At 48.3% G+C, this 14,980-nt stretch overlaps 1 protein-coding gene across 50 annotated transcripts in view; it reads left to right on the forward strand.

Annotated features, from left to right (window-relative positions):
• The window catches only part of CACNA1C (calcium voltage-gated channel subunit alpha1 C), a 703,883-nt gene that overhangs the window by 520,109 nt on the left and 168,794 nt on the right, over window positions 1-14,980 (forward strand). For all 50 annotated transcript variants that reach the window (XM_032254241.1, XM_032254239.1, XM_032254246.1 and 47 more), the window contains exon 9: window positions 7,290-7,462. In XM_032254241.1, coding sequence (XP_032110132.1) covers window positions 7,290-7,462 — 173 coding nt within the window. The remainder of the gene's footprint in view (window positions 1-7,289; window positions 7,463-14,980) is intronic.

Consider the following 14,980-nt stretch of genomic DNA (forward strand, 5'->3'; position numbering starts at 1 on the left):
TTTCCGAATGGAAAGGACCCTTAACTGTTTAAAGCCATAGATTATTTAAGAATAAAGGAGATGGGATGCACTTTCCTCTAACTTTATCTAATTGGCTGCAAGTATCATATCTACCTAACTTCAGCCCTTGCTCAGATGAAGTTAGAAGTGGTAGAAGTAGCCAGGCGTGGTAGTGCACACCTGTAGTGCCAGCTACCCAAAAGGCTGAGGCAGGAGGGTCGCTTGAGCCCAGGAGTTCAAGGCTGCAGTCAGCTTTGCTCACGCCACTGCACTGCAGCCTGGACAACATAGTGAGACTCTATGGTAGGAGTAGCATGTGGTGGGAAGGCCAAGGAGCCCTGAGGATGGCCACCTTTTCACCATGGAAATACGTGGGATATTTCCTTAGCCCACCGTCTTCTTCAGAAGTCCACACCAGCCATGCCAAGGCCTAACACCTAAATGCTCCTGGTGACCTGCTCATGGGTGACCCACTCTGCTGCCTTTGTCACGTGGGGGAGGGGGCAATCTGCTTCTACTCTGCTTGAGACCAGTCAGCTGCTTTGCAGAGTCTTTCTTAGATGTCTAGAGATGTTAATGCTGGCAGAAATTTAGGCGTAAAGAGAAAGATTGCTCCCCACTATCCCCCAGTGCATAAACTGGGAGCGGCTACTCTCACCTCCTGCAGCTGCCCTAATGCAGTGCAGAGCAGTGGGCTTGGCCTTCAGAGCTGCTTGGAGGAAAGGATCTCCTCCCAGCCCTTCCACCTCCCATGGAGAATGGCCCGATAGAGACCTTGATGACAAAATGCCTTTTGCCAAGGTGAAGCCACACGGGAGACTAGTGCCTCCAATGAGGGATAACAATGATGAGCAGCACAACATAAGTCACTGATTCATTGCCTGGAAAGTAGAGAGGTGTTCAGTTTTATGTTCAAACACAAGAAAATGCCCCTGTGTTTACAGGTGAATCTTCAAGGAAAGGATTGAAAAAATCAATCTCATCACCGTGAATCAAAGCAGAAATTGTGGCATCCCAGCTCTGCCCTTGCTGGGTGCATGACGTTGGGTGGTTTCACCATTTTAAATCTTAGTTTCCCCAACTGAAAAAGTGAAGATGATAAGTCCAATGCCTAGGTGGCTGTGGTGATACAATAAGATCACTTTCAGAATACTTAACACAGTGGCATATAATAAGTGCCCGATAATGGTGCTGTCGTTACAACGATTATTATTTACTGGTGCCTGTAATAACTGGAGTTGCAGAATCATCAAATGTTAGAAGTTCTCCAGCCTTTCCTCTTAAAGATGAGGAATTCGGCCGGGCACGGTGGCTCACGCCTGTAATCCCAGAACTTTGGGAGGCTGGAGCAGGCGGATCACCTGATGTCAGGAATTCAAGACCAGCCTGACCAAAGTGGAGGAACCCCGTCTACTAAAAATATATAATTAGCCAGATGTAGTAGCACATGCCTGTAATTCCAGCTATTCGAGAGGCTGAGGCAGAAGGATTGCTTGAACCCAGGAGGAAGAGGTTGCAGTGAGCCGAGATCGTGCCATTGCACTCTAGCCTGGGCAACAAAAGTGAAACTCTATTTCAAAAAAAAAAAAAAAAAAAAGACAAGGAACACAAGCCCAAAGATGTTAAGTGACTCATACAACGCCGCTTCCCTCGTAAGTAACAGAACCAGAGCCAGCACTCTGGCACTGCCTCCCATAAGATCCACGATGAATGAGCTTGAACTGCAACACAAGCCACAGCTCAAGACTTAAAGGAATGTAACTCCACTTTCTTCTCCTAGAGATTGGGAACCAAATCTGAGCAAGTAACCCCCTGCCAGGGGCCTGAAGTGGAGAATGAGGGCTGGACCCTGAGCTGAGCTCCCTGAGCTGAGCTCCCTGAGCTGAGCTCCCGCCCACAGTCATTCTCGGCCCCCCAGAGGAGTAATCTTCCTGGTGGAATCAAAGCAGCGACGTCAAATGACAGAAGCTGCTGATGTTGGAGAAGGAGCCACTTCAAAGGCCATATCTTGGCTGATTCAGCCTAAATGTGCTAGGGTGTGTTTAGACACCTCACCCCAAACCTGGAGTTTAATAATACTCCGAAATGTAGGTTGACTCAGAACAAGGAGAGTAAGGCTATTGAACCTCAGAACCTAGGAGTCTTTGAGTCTGTACGCTGGTCTTTCCTGGAGACCTTCCCCAGCCTCTCTTTCCTGGCCTGTTCTAAAAGCTGCCATCTGCTCCTTGCAGCTCCTGAATCACTGATAGAACATCTGCCAAGGTTTCCTTGGCCAGGGGTCTGCCCTGAAAAGCAAAGAGGTATGTGTGGGTGAGCACCTCCCCTTTCTGATTTAAGGAGGCCTCTCCTTCTGTGTCAAGGGCTGGCCACTCTGAATTGCTTGCCCCTACCCCATGCAGTGACAAAGCTGGAATCGGGCTTCTGTTGGCTGACCACTCAGAGGCAACAGTTTCCAGTCAGTGTCTTGATTAGCCAGGATGAAAGAATAGTCACCCACTCACTGGGTATAGATGTAGTCCACCATGCAGTCAAACACCCACTTATTCATCAGACTTCTGGTTAAACTTCCAGAAGCATTCAAAAAGGTCTCACAGCTCCATGAAATTGACTGTCACAATGATAGCATTAACAGTCACTAGCATTCTCTGTGTCAGGCTCTTTGCTCCTCCGAGTATTGACTACATTAGCTCAGTTAATGCTCATGGCAACTCTGTGAGCTGGTGCTATTCCTGCGGCCATTCTACAGAGAAGGAAAGTGAAGCTTAGTGGCCAAAACGACCTCAATTCCAGCAGGTGAAAAATGCTGGATGCACAGTTAAGCCCAAGTGATGTGAATCCATCACCTCTATCCCTGACCTCTGTGGTGCACTCTCCCCAAACCCATGTGATGGGTGAATCCCATGTTTTTAAATGACAGACAAGAAGTGGGGTGGGGAAGAGCAGAAGCTGCAGTAGGAAGGGTGAGAGGAACAAGCGGACAGGCACAGAAGCAACCAGCGCAGGCTGCGGGAAACAGCCAGCAGGCACATAGAATCCCAGCAGGAAGCTGTGAAGGCACTGCCCAGAGGCCTGCGGCAGCACAGGGCTCTTTAGCAGAGGGGCTGGCAGCCCTGCAGATCTTCATGGCCCTTGAGAGACAGCAAAGATGCTGAGTAGCACTGCAGTCTTGGAGCCTCCTGTGACTGAGAGAAGTGGGTGTGAAACCCTATATTTCAACAATTAAGGAGACTATGATTTTATCTTCTAGCACAGTAGTTCACCCTCATAAATTATGTCCCTCAGTCACTAAGAAAAGGTTGAATGGTGCTTGGTGTGTTCTGCTCATGAAGGTAGAGAAGACGACTCCATAAAGCTTCTCTGTAATGCGGTAGAAGCCTTTGGACACTGGACTCTAGTTACTTTTTGGTTTTTAGCAACTGCAGACAGAGGGCTTGGGAAGTGCGCCTCCAGTTGGCAAGAGGCCCACCATCTCTTACAAAGATCGTCATTCCATCCCTCTTCCCATTGGGAGATAAGCTTGTCTTGTCCCCAAAAAAGCAGAAGACCCAGGAAGGAGATAGGCATTTTATAGCCAGGAAGTATCACTGGACCATGGCCCCACAGTTAAGACACAATATCCAGGCCCAGAAGAAAGCAATGAAAGGGCAGGACACACGTGCTTTGTGAATGGGAGCAGAAGAGACGGCCCAACATACACAGTCAGTGCCCCTTATTCATGACGGTTACATTCCATAAAGTCACCACGAACATGATCTACAAGACCCTCAGACGTTGGTCCTAGAGGAACTATAGGGTTATTTCCTGTGAGCCTCTGGTCACATTTTGTCAACCAATCAATACATAACCTTGTTTTAAGTGAGCTTCTATTTAAAGACACCTTATTTGATATATATGATTGATTCATTAACATTAAACTCATTAAACCAGCACTGTAACTCGCACCTGCGTGAAGCTTATTTAATCCATGTTTTCTCTGTGCCGCACATCACAGCCTTCTTACACATAGTGACACTGGGCGGCACTTGAGCATTACGCTTGGGGCCATTTTAACAGCAAAATCACCGACAAAAAGCACAAAAATGTGAAAACATGACACTAAGTGGATGGTGAAAAGGACACCTCACAGTATGAAAGCTGAATTGGGAAGGCAGGACTCTACATGCTGCCTTGTGTGACCTCAGTGGGAACACGTAGCGTTTTTGTTATCTGCACACGGCCACATATGACTAAAACTGCCACAACTATTGATTCTGGAGTTACAAACAAATTTTGGTGAGCAGGTGCATTTGTAGATGTGGGATCCACAAATGAGGAGCCTGGGCGGTATCAATGATCAAAGGGGCTAGCGCTCTTCGGGCTGTTGTTGGATTCCACATGCACCGTCCTTACATCACTGAGCCCTGGCCCCTGGCTCCCCACACCACCCCTCATTTTTCATGTTGGCCGTTGCTAGCGAGAGATGCAGTCCTGCCTCATGACAAATCCCACAGCTGTGACTGATTGTCTGGCCAGCTGCAGTCCCTGGGCCCGGTGTAGCCTGTCAGGCTGGGGCTCCATGTCTTCATTAACTCAGTCCCCAGAGCAGGCACATGGCTGGCATCCAGGCAAGGAGATAAAGAGAGCCAGGCACCACCACCAGCAGATCCCTTACCGCATGGGGACTGCCAAGGGAAACCTTGGCTCACCTTCCATCCAGCCTCAAGCCCGGCTGTGCCTCACACTCCATGGGAGACAGCCATGCTCCAGATCTGACTAAAGCCCTTCTCCAACCCTCTTACACTCCCAAAACCCATCCTTCCTCTACAAGGACAATTGTCTTCAGGCCAGGCAGAATCACTAGTGTTCTGTTTCTCCCGCTGGATGTTTATCTTAGATTCCCAGAGGCCTTGGGGTACAGACGGTGAACTTCATTCCATGGGGCCGATGCTGTTGAACAGGACTGGGCCGATTGTCCCTCCTCCAGTTGAGCCCCAGCCCTATTCTCCCAACCCCAAAAGAAGGATGGGCCCATGTTTTGTAACCAGAGCTTGATCCTCTGCAAAGTCACTCAGAAGAGCTGAAGTGAGCCCTTACAAGGGACTGTGAAGTTCATTCAGCCCCTTGCAACTCCAGACCAAACCCACCCCAGAGGGGTGCAAATGGAGGTAGGCAGAAAGACAGTCAAGAGAGGAGGCCTTGAAACAGTTTTTGATTTGCATAGGGAGAAAAATGCTATATGAGGTTACTGTCCCCAGGACCAAGACTAAGTCCCTGGAGGCTTCACCAGGTACAAGGGATGAGAAGTTAGGGGAAGAGAGGGTGGCATCTCTCTACAGTCATCCCCAACATGGAAGGAGCAAAGCTTCCCTCTCCATTGTGAGCTGTAAATCTGTCACCTTTTCCCTAGCATAAAACTCCTTGGGAAGGAAATGAAGATACCCGCTAGTTGGCAGAAAGCCTGAGAAATAGCAAGTTCAATCCAATTAGAATTGGATTCAATCAAATTTAAGAAGAAAATTCAATCCAAACCAGAGCATCACTAAGGCTGCAGTTGAGGAGAACTGGTTAGCTTGAGAGCCCCCACATTCTCCCAATTAAAAATTTCCCTAGACCCCAGCCCAGCCCTAACCCCGTCTCACCATAAAGATGGTACATGCTAAAATCAGTGCTCTCCCAAGTGGCATAGGCCAAATGCAAGCACTAGGCAGTGCATGTACTGGTGGAGCTGCCTCACGTGATGGTAGACTCAGCAGCAGAGCCCTTTGTCCTCTTATGGTTTGTGGTGCTGTCCCTCCTTCCATGGTGCCTTTCCTAGAGTGTGGCTTGAGCCAAAAATTCTCTAAGAGGCCTCTTGCCCTGAACTACACCTTTACTGTTGAGAGAGGAAGGCATCATGGCTCCAAGAATTAACCAAGATGTCCTGTGGATGTACACACACACACATACACACACACACACACACATGCATGTACCACCAAGGGCCTCATTCTCCAAAGACTGCATACACACATACACACACACACACATAAACACAAACACACATATACATGTACCACCAAGGGCCTCATTCTCCAAAGACTGCATACACACACACAAACACAAACACACATATACATGTACCATCAAGGGCCTCATTCCCAAAAGACTGCATATCAAAGCCAAAAATACTTCCCTATAACTATTTTGGAAGAAAAGACCCAGACTTGCTTTGAGGGTTGAGAACTCACTTTCTTGATGACTGCCTTCTGCTGCCAGCCTCCTCCTTGCTCAGAAAGTGAATTCGAAGTCAGAGAGAAAATTAGGACAGAATCATAGAAAAGAAATAGTCTTTGTGTCAGAAATTTTGCAATAGGCCCTTCTTCCAGCAAATCCCACTCCAGTTCCAATTTCTGCTCATTATTACTTTAAACTAAATGCATCATTTAACTTTTATATCATCTTGATTTTATGTATTTTTCTATTCCGATTGGATTTTTTAAACCAAAAGGGCAGTCCCCAGGACATTTTCTTGTGTTTGGAATCTTCATTTGTCTCCATGTGGGAGAGAACCTTCTCTAGATTAGAAATCCTTCCAGGCATGCTGAGTGGCAGGTTGAACTCATCATAAGAGTAGAGATTGAGGACATTAAATCTTCTAGTCCCAAATCAGTGGTAGACTGATAAACAGTTAACAGTTGTCTCTCTGGGGGAAAGCCCTGGTTCTCGGCATTCACGAGTTACCATGGTGTAAATACTCCCTTTGTGGCTGATCTCGAGCTACCAGTGAGACATCCCCGAAGCCAGAGTTGGGAAGAAACATGAATGGTTGGCTCTCAGGACACGGCACGAGTGAGTGGGCTTTGGTACCTGCCGGTCCCAACACCTTGTGTCACCTGGGGACCCTTGGGAGAATTGTAAACTGCCACTCAATCTGGGAGGGATGGAAATGCATGTTCTGGAACAGTGGTGGGGGCAGCTTTTAGTTACTGCTCAGAACGGGTCTCCAGGTCTTTGGAGAACAGTCATTTAAAAAGCAAAGCCTGTGATCATGATCCGGGAAAAGAGGGAGATGGACTTCATCCATCCCTTTGGCCTCTGCTGGCCTGTGTCAGGAATGTCCCCTTAGTGCCACTTCCCACTGAGGTGAGAGTAGACAAAACCTGGGCTGACTAGAGGAACTCTGTGGAAAGTAGGGCCATGTGGGCAGGTTTCTCCCCACAAAGCAATTAAGACTCTTGTTTCTCCTTATCTCCATCTCTCCTTCCATGCCCGACCCTTCTTGGTGCCCCCTCCTTGCTCTCCTCCCCTGCCCCTCCTCTCACTCTCGCCAGAGAGTTTTCCAAAGAGAGGGAGAAGGCCAAGGCCCGGGGAGATTTCCAGAAGCTACGAGAGAAGCAACAGCTGGAAGAGGATCTCAAAGGCTACCTGGACTGGATCACTCAGGCCGAAGACATTGACCCGGAGAACGAGGACGAAGGCATGGATGAGGAGAAGCCCCGAAACAGTGAGCAGCCATCTTCTTCTGTGTTTGGGCTGGGTTCTGGGGGAGAGGAGACAGCACAAAACCTTGACTGTCACTGTTTCTTGGCAGCCCCAGGTGTGCCTTCCTGGAAAAGCACTTACCTCACTGATGGCAGTCACTTGCTACACACAGACATCAGTCGCATGTGGGAGATCACAGCTGTCGATCTGTAAAACTTCATGCTCCTTTTAGAATATTTCACCTTAAAAGACAGTTGAGATTTTGCTAAAGCAGAGGCTTTTTAAAAATCAGAGATCCTTCTCCTCCAGGTTCTACCTCTTTGGGCAGGGGCACAGGCTTCCTGTTTGAAAGCACAGGCTTGTTTTAAAGGAACAATGTCTGAAAAACTTCATACCTGCTCAGGATTCCTTCCCCCCTTGCAGAAAATTTCCAGGCACCGCTGGGCTTTTTCATAGGAAAGGTAGTCGAAGGTTTTCCTTAAAGGGGTTAGATCCAAAGACCTGTGGAAGTGCTAAACGGGAGGGGTGGGAGAAGCCCAGAGGAAACATAATTAGGTGATGGAAATCGAGACAGTGCCTTCCTCGGGGGTTCACATGGCCCATTGTTAGGTAGGCTGTTGCTGGGATGGAAATGAGAGTAATGTATGACGTTGACTCACAAATATGCACAACATGATGGATCATGGAAATTCAGGCTCTTATCAGATTAGCCCCGTGGTTCTCAAAGTGTGGCCCCTGGCCAGCAGCATCAGCATTACCTGGAAACTTGGTACTAATGCAAACTCTTGGGCCCCACTCCAGACCTCCTGACCCAGGAACTCTGGGGATGGGACCCAGGAGTCTGTGCTTTGACAACTCACCAGGTGATCAAGATGCGTGGTAAATTTGAGGACCTTTGGGTTAGCTCTAACCACTCTGTGTGTCCCGTTTGGCCTTGATCTCTGTGACTGTAACCACACTCTTTCTTCCCTTTTCTGAGTGCAGTATTTTTCTCTTTCAGTATACATGTGTGAGTAGGTGCATTTCTGTCCTCTCAAGGAGCCTTACTTAAAAACAGTTTCCTAAACACTGAGCATCTAGAGTAGTCCAGGAAGCAAACAGGTTAAAGAGCCATCCAGGGCACCACATGGAGTCATGCCAGTAAAGGCAGGGAGCCGGAACTTCACCCTGAGCAGAGAGGACATTGAGAAGAGCCACCAGGAGAAGGAACAGGTACAGGAAGAAGGGATGAACACAGCCAAAGGTGTTCACAGGAGCAGAATCTCTGCTCTCTCATTTCAAATTTAGATTTAATAAATCTATCAACTGCTCCCTTTCTGATAATGCTCCTCAAGGAGCAAATACAAAATTAAAGCACACAAACAACAAGGGACTGGTAACAATATAATTTAGTAACCTAAGAGGCCTTTGTGCTCTACTAAGTGGTTTTGCAAGTTGGAAGACAGGGCCTTTGATGGATTATCACAATGAGTAATGATGCCGTTGAGGGTCTTCCTGGAAGAATGCCTGACAGCTTCTATTACACTGTTGATAGAACTGAGGAGTCATTGATTAGTTTGTGGCGCTGAGTGGTATGGTAAATAAATAAGGTGGCCTGTGAGCCACGGAGAAGCATACCTCTAAAATGCAGGTATTTGTATCCTGGCTCCTGGCTCCACTCTAAGTCAGAGCATTGCCCCTAGCTTGTGACTAATGGTGATGAGCATTTCTGTAGCATGTGTTATTAAAATCCAGCAGTAGCCACTACCTGCTCAGCAGCCAGTAGCTATCCACTGAGATAACAGAACATAGCTATTCTGTTCTTTGCCTAAAGCAGGAACTTCCAAGTGGAGGGGTGGGGGTGTGCTACTTCTCCATCTTACCCATTAAATGAATAAATTCCTAGGAGAGTTCCTAGCATGGAGTATTCTTTGCTGCTGGAGGACACCACATTGACAAGGCCCACCTACCCAAATTTCTGGACAAACTTTGAGAAGGGCATAATGAGCTGCCTACCCCAATAGACAGAGTCTCTGCCAAGATTTTCCTAAGCCTAGATAAGGATAGCCTTAGACCCTGGAGACTGTGGTTTCTCTTACTTTGCACTGTTCCCTTATGGCTGGAGGAGCCCTGGGGGTCTGTTTCTTGTTCTAGGAGGACTGGAATGGGAACCTAGCTCCTTCATTAGTGGAAATGCTAATTCATGGGACAGTTCCAGGGGATGAGGCAGGGGAATGAATATTTTAAAAAGCAAGGTGTAGAGAGTTAGATAGATGCGTGCAATGAAGTGGAACATGAGAGACAGGAATGGAGCCAGGAAGAGAGTCCAAAGGACTGAGTCTGCTGGGGAAGTCCAATTAAAAGTAGAGATGATGTGATGAAATGATTAAGGAATCAGAGGCCTAATACACTTGCAAAAAAGGCAAGACAGTGAGTGGCTCAGAAACTAGCTTCCTGTCTTGACAATTTCATACATTGCCCTTTGAAACAAATACAGGAGAAATCCTGCTGTTTGAAGCATATGTGTTTCAATTACTATAATATCGTAGCCTTTGAAATTTCAGAAAGATTACAGTATGGTCTGTTTGCCAACTGTCTTCAGCTCAAAAGCTAAGTGATCTTTTAAGAGAAAAAAGGCTAATCACTCTCCATCAGCGTCTGTGGTGACTCCGCTTCCCCACGAGGCAGCGTCTGGATGCCTGTGGTGTGGGGCTGGGGAGGTGGGGCTGGGTGCAGTTCAGGAGCTGCTTGGTGGCACCCAGCATACCTGAGGGGAGCCCAGTGATTCCATTTTCTTAGGGAAAGCTGCAAAAGCCACCAAGGATGTAGAAGAAATGGGCTGGAAGGACAACAGAAAGAAAGCTGCAGTTGGGAGGCATTTCTCTAAATATGAGAGTAAGTGAAGTAGCCAGTAAGTCATATACAAAAATAAGTTCCAGTTCATTCATTCATCAGTCCACCCATTCACAAACAAGAGGTCTGCTCTCTGCCAGGCACTGTCGTAGACGCTGGTGATAGAGCAGTGAACAAGAGAGTCAAAACTCCCTGCCCTCATGGAACTTAGATTCTAGTAGAGAGACCTATGGTAAATTAATTAGCAGGCCAGAGAGGGACGAAGCAGTGAAGGGGCAAGAGTGTTGAGAAGTTTGTGATTTTAGAGACTGCAGCAAAGGAATGTCTCACAGAGAAGGCAGCATTGAAATAAAGACTTGGAGGCTGGAAGGAAAGGCACCATGCAGATAGTTGGAAAAAGAGCCTTCCAGGGGCTAGCAAGAAGGGGCCCACACTGATGAGTCCGGAGCAGAGGAGGCTTGTACAGCTGGAGAGGAAGGAGTAAGGGGGTGAGTGGTGTGATGTAAGGCTGTAGGACCCAGAGAGTAGGGTATGTAAACTGTTGTCAGAAAACTTGGCTCTTACTGGGAATGAGCCAAATAGCCTCTGGGGGTTTTGAGCAGAAAATCAACATGATCTGACAGTAATCAAGGTCCGTCTGCCTGCCACGTGCAGAATGGAGTGAAGGTGGGCCAGGGAGAGGCAGGAGTCCCGTCGCGTGCTGCCGCCTCAGGAGATGTTGGGCCTGGTCTTGACACCCATGGAGGTGATAAGGTCAGGTTTCAGGATGATGTCATTTGCAGACACATCAGATATGGGATGTGAGAGATAGAGGTCGGGCATTTTCCAAGGCAATTGTCCTAAATGATGCCAAGAGTGGAATTGTCATTTATGGATATGGGGAAGTCTGTGAGAGGAACAGGTGTCAAGGCAGGAGGATCAGGAAAGCCATGTCGGATCTTTAAGTTTGAAGTGCCTATTAGACATCCAGCTGGGGCTGTTGAGTAGATAATAAGAAAGGAACCTCTCCAGGGGAGAGATCTGTGGCTGAACTGTAATTTGGGGAGTCAACAGCATATAGAAGATACCTAACTCCTGGATCTCTGGATGAGCTCACTGGGGTGTGAGTGTAGACAGAAGTGAGATGTGGCCCAAGAACTCAGTCCCAGCCCTACTGATGTTTGAAGATTGGGATAAAGGAAAAGAGCCAGCAAAGGAGACTCCAAAAGGTATGGCCAGAGAGACAGGATGGAATGCAAAGGTAGAGGGGTCAGTGTTGCTGCTGTGACTGGAGACTGACCATTGCACTCCACAACGTGGGGCTCACTTGCTGGTGCCTTGACACAGGCTGTTGGATGAAATGTTGGGGGAAAATCTTCCTGGAAAATCAGCCTTACTCTGTGCGCCTCTCGAGTCTGCATGCCTCCTGCAATGGCATGGAGCATTGCTGTGCACACTGCTTGCTTCTTTGGCATGGCCCAGCTTCCAGCTGTCTGAAGAGTTTGGCCATCAGGAAACCAGAAAGGGAGGAGGAGGAGACTCACACAGACTCTAGCATGCCCATAGCCTCAAGACGGTCAGTGTCTAAAGCTTAGCCCATCATGATACGATGTTCCCTTCTATACCAGTGCCAGTACTAGCCACAGCCTCTGCAACTGGTTACAGACAGCCTGAGAAAAAAGAGGACACGATACTCAAGAGCCATTTCAGAACCAAAAAGAGGAAAAAAAAGGGGCATGTTTACACACTGGTACCCTGGATGCAGCTTCCTAAATGGAGCAGCCAAGAGCCAAGCACCTTCTCTCTCTGGATAAAGACTAGGATAATGTTGAGGTCTCCCCCGCCTAGTGACTGCTTCTTCCCTCCCTCTGAGCAGCAATGAGCAGCCCCTGTGAAGGGACCCATTGCAAAACCATCATTACTGCACGGGGTTTATTGTCATCAGCAGAGATGCACTGCTCCAAGGCACAGGGTTCATCTTCCAGCTCCAGTGTTAAATCTAATAGAAGGCCAGACACTAGAGGGAGACGCCGTAAAGAAAAGAGACAGATTTTCTTCTTCCTTTTTCCTCTTCAAGATCAAAAAACGTTTCATTTCATTTATTTATTTATGGATATTTATTAAATATCCATCCTTACAGGAATCTCTCTCTCATGTCATTAGCACAACTTGAATGCAGCCCTGGCTCTCCAAAGCTTGCAGTCTAAGACAGATATTGATGTGGAAAACCATATAAAAGACAGACAGACGGTGGAACCAAAACATTGAATTTCCACACAGATAAGCCGGATAAATATCTACCCCATGGCATTGAGTTATGTGACTCGGGAGCCACTTTTGCAGTCATCACCAACTAGCAGAGCCACGTGCCGGCTGCCTGCCCCACAGAGTCTAGGATCATGTATTATTGAGACAGGAAATTGGAAGGCTTGTGAGAACTGCAGGTTGCCCATGAAAGGGCCCCATGTGGCTTGAGAGGAGCAACCTGAATATCACTGATTTACATTATATATGTGTCAAGGGCATGTGCATAGTTATTTGATCTTTTTTTAAAATAAATTAATCAGTACGATCAGTATTTACCCTGGACCTCCCTCGTGGCCAGCAGTTGCCACATGTCTGGATACCTGCAACATAATCCCGTGAAGCAGCTGGCTCAGATTACATGAGAAGACACGCTACTACTCATTTTTGTCCTTGATTCTGTTCATACCTTGCTCTGTTAAGTGATCATGCCGCCAGGCCACAAAGTGAGAACAGACCCTTAAGGCAGAGACTGGAAATAGCTCCCGGGCCTTCACGTTAACTCTCAGCTGGTCCTAGTCAGAGCCCTGGAGACTTTAGTGCTGGAAAGTTGCCGGAGAGATCAGGTGAGGAAACTGGAGCCCAAGGTGGGAAACAACCACCTGGCTAAATGTTAGTGAAGTCAGCACTCAAACCCAGGGCTCCAGATTCCCTGTTCATGGAGAGTGTGTCAATACCAGCTGAGACAGGCACCAGAAGGATTCCCCCACCCTTTTTAGATAACTGCCTTTGTGTTGGTCTCCCATTCACTATGTAACAGCTATGGTGGAAACGGAGGCTGTGCAGAGGGGCCTGTGAGCAGCAGGGGCTGGGGTGGGTACTGTGCAGGCCACACTGTGGTTTTGGAGGACAGGAGTTACCAGGGAGCCACCGGGACCTCTCCTGCAGTTTGAAGTGGATGTGGATGGGGAGCAGCTCTGTTCCTGGGATCACTGGCCAGCCAGCCGCCCTGCAAAGGCAGAGCAAACAGGCTGTTAGCTCTTAAACTGCCAGGCACTCTGGGCGTCCTTGGCAGGGAGTGGAGCCCAAAGGCCCTCTTCCTCTCCGGGGACTGGAGGACAGCATCCTCTGCCTGCCAGCCAGGGTCCCGGCCCAAGCCAGCATCTTCCCAGCCCACTTCTCTCTCCAAAGGCTTCATCGTCTTCCCAGTTCCCCAGGCAACAAAGCCTCCTTCCCCTTCCCTCTCCGGTGCCCCTCCACAGTTCTCAGCGCCTGCGTCAGTCAAGTCGTATGGGCTGTCCTCCTCATGTGGACCTCTCACCCCTTCCCTCTTCTCCCATCACCTCTCTTTACCTGGACTCGCAGCCACTTTGCTGCCCTGCCTTCCAGCCCCACTCCCACACACCTGTGTAATGCAGCCAAATTCATATTTCTGCAGCTGACCGTGTCATCATTCCCTTGTTCAAAAGCTTTGAATGTCTCTCCATGGCTACAGATTAAAGCCTGAACGTCTCTCGGTATTTTAGGCATCTTCAGTCTGTCCCAGCCAATAGCTTGAACCTTATCACTCCCTACTGCCCTGCCGCAAAGCCATACTGCATCCTGTTTTCCAGAAACACCTGCTGCTGTCCTGTTTCTGCACCATTACCCATCTCCCGTCCCTCTGCTTAGAGCACCCACTTCCTCCCCTGCTCCTCTGCAGCCTCCCAGCCCAGATTGGAGAGCACATCTTGGCTCAGGCCTCCCAGAGCACCCATCTCAGGACAGGCACCATCAGCACTCAACCTTCACCTACCCATCAGTTGGTTGAGGTGGCCCAGCCTGCTTGTTATATTGAAAGCTCTCAGGAGACAGGAGCGTGAATTGGTAACTTCTCATTCATTCACTCTCCCACTCAGTATGCAGGACAATGATTTCTATTTCACAGACTTCCCCCCAAAAAAAGACATAGTGAATTGAATTGAATCCTCTTTAGGTCAGAGAATTAAGGTCTGATAGCCCTGTATTCATGCCTTGTTGGCCAAATACCATTTCTCCAGTCATAACCATACTCATGGTAGCCCCCAGGGAGTGTATTGTGGTTGGCAGCATGGGCAGAAATGATTTGGCATTGGGAAAGTGGGTTGAGAAGACCAGTTGGAAGCAGTTAGAATTATAGTCCCAGGAGAAGAGAAAGCCAGGAGTCAACAGAACAGGGCAAAGCTGCCTGATGCCCACGTACTCCCTGTAGGAGAGGTCATCATTTCACTTGTATGAAGTCAGCTTTTGGACTCTGAGTTTGGATCTTGGACACATTTCAGCCCTCTGTGGGCTCTTCTGGGCTGGGGGACAGAGGAAGAACAGGGGCAGGGTTATGAGACGGGACGTCACGTTCTTGCATGGAAGGTGAACAAAGCCTGGATGGTCTCCTTTCATCTTGCCAAAGATCATCTCACGTGGGTATTGTTTGCCCCATTTTGCAGATGGGAAAAGCAAGGCTCAGAAA

The sequence above is a fragment of the Sapajus apella genome, unplaced genomic scaffold, assembly GCF_009761245.1.
Source record: "Sapajus apella isolate SASKATOON/1434 unplaced genomic scaffold, GSC_monkey_1.0 scaffold86, whole genome shotgun sequence".
In the NCBI taxonomy this organism is placed as follows: Eukaryota; Metazoa; Chordata; class Mammalia; order Primates; family Cebidae; genus Sapajus; species Sapajus apella.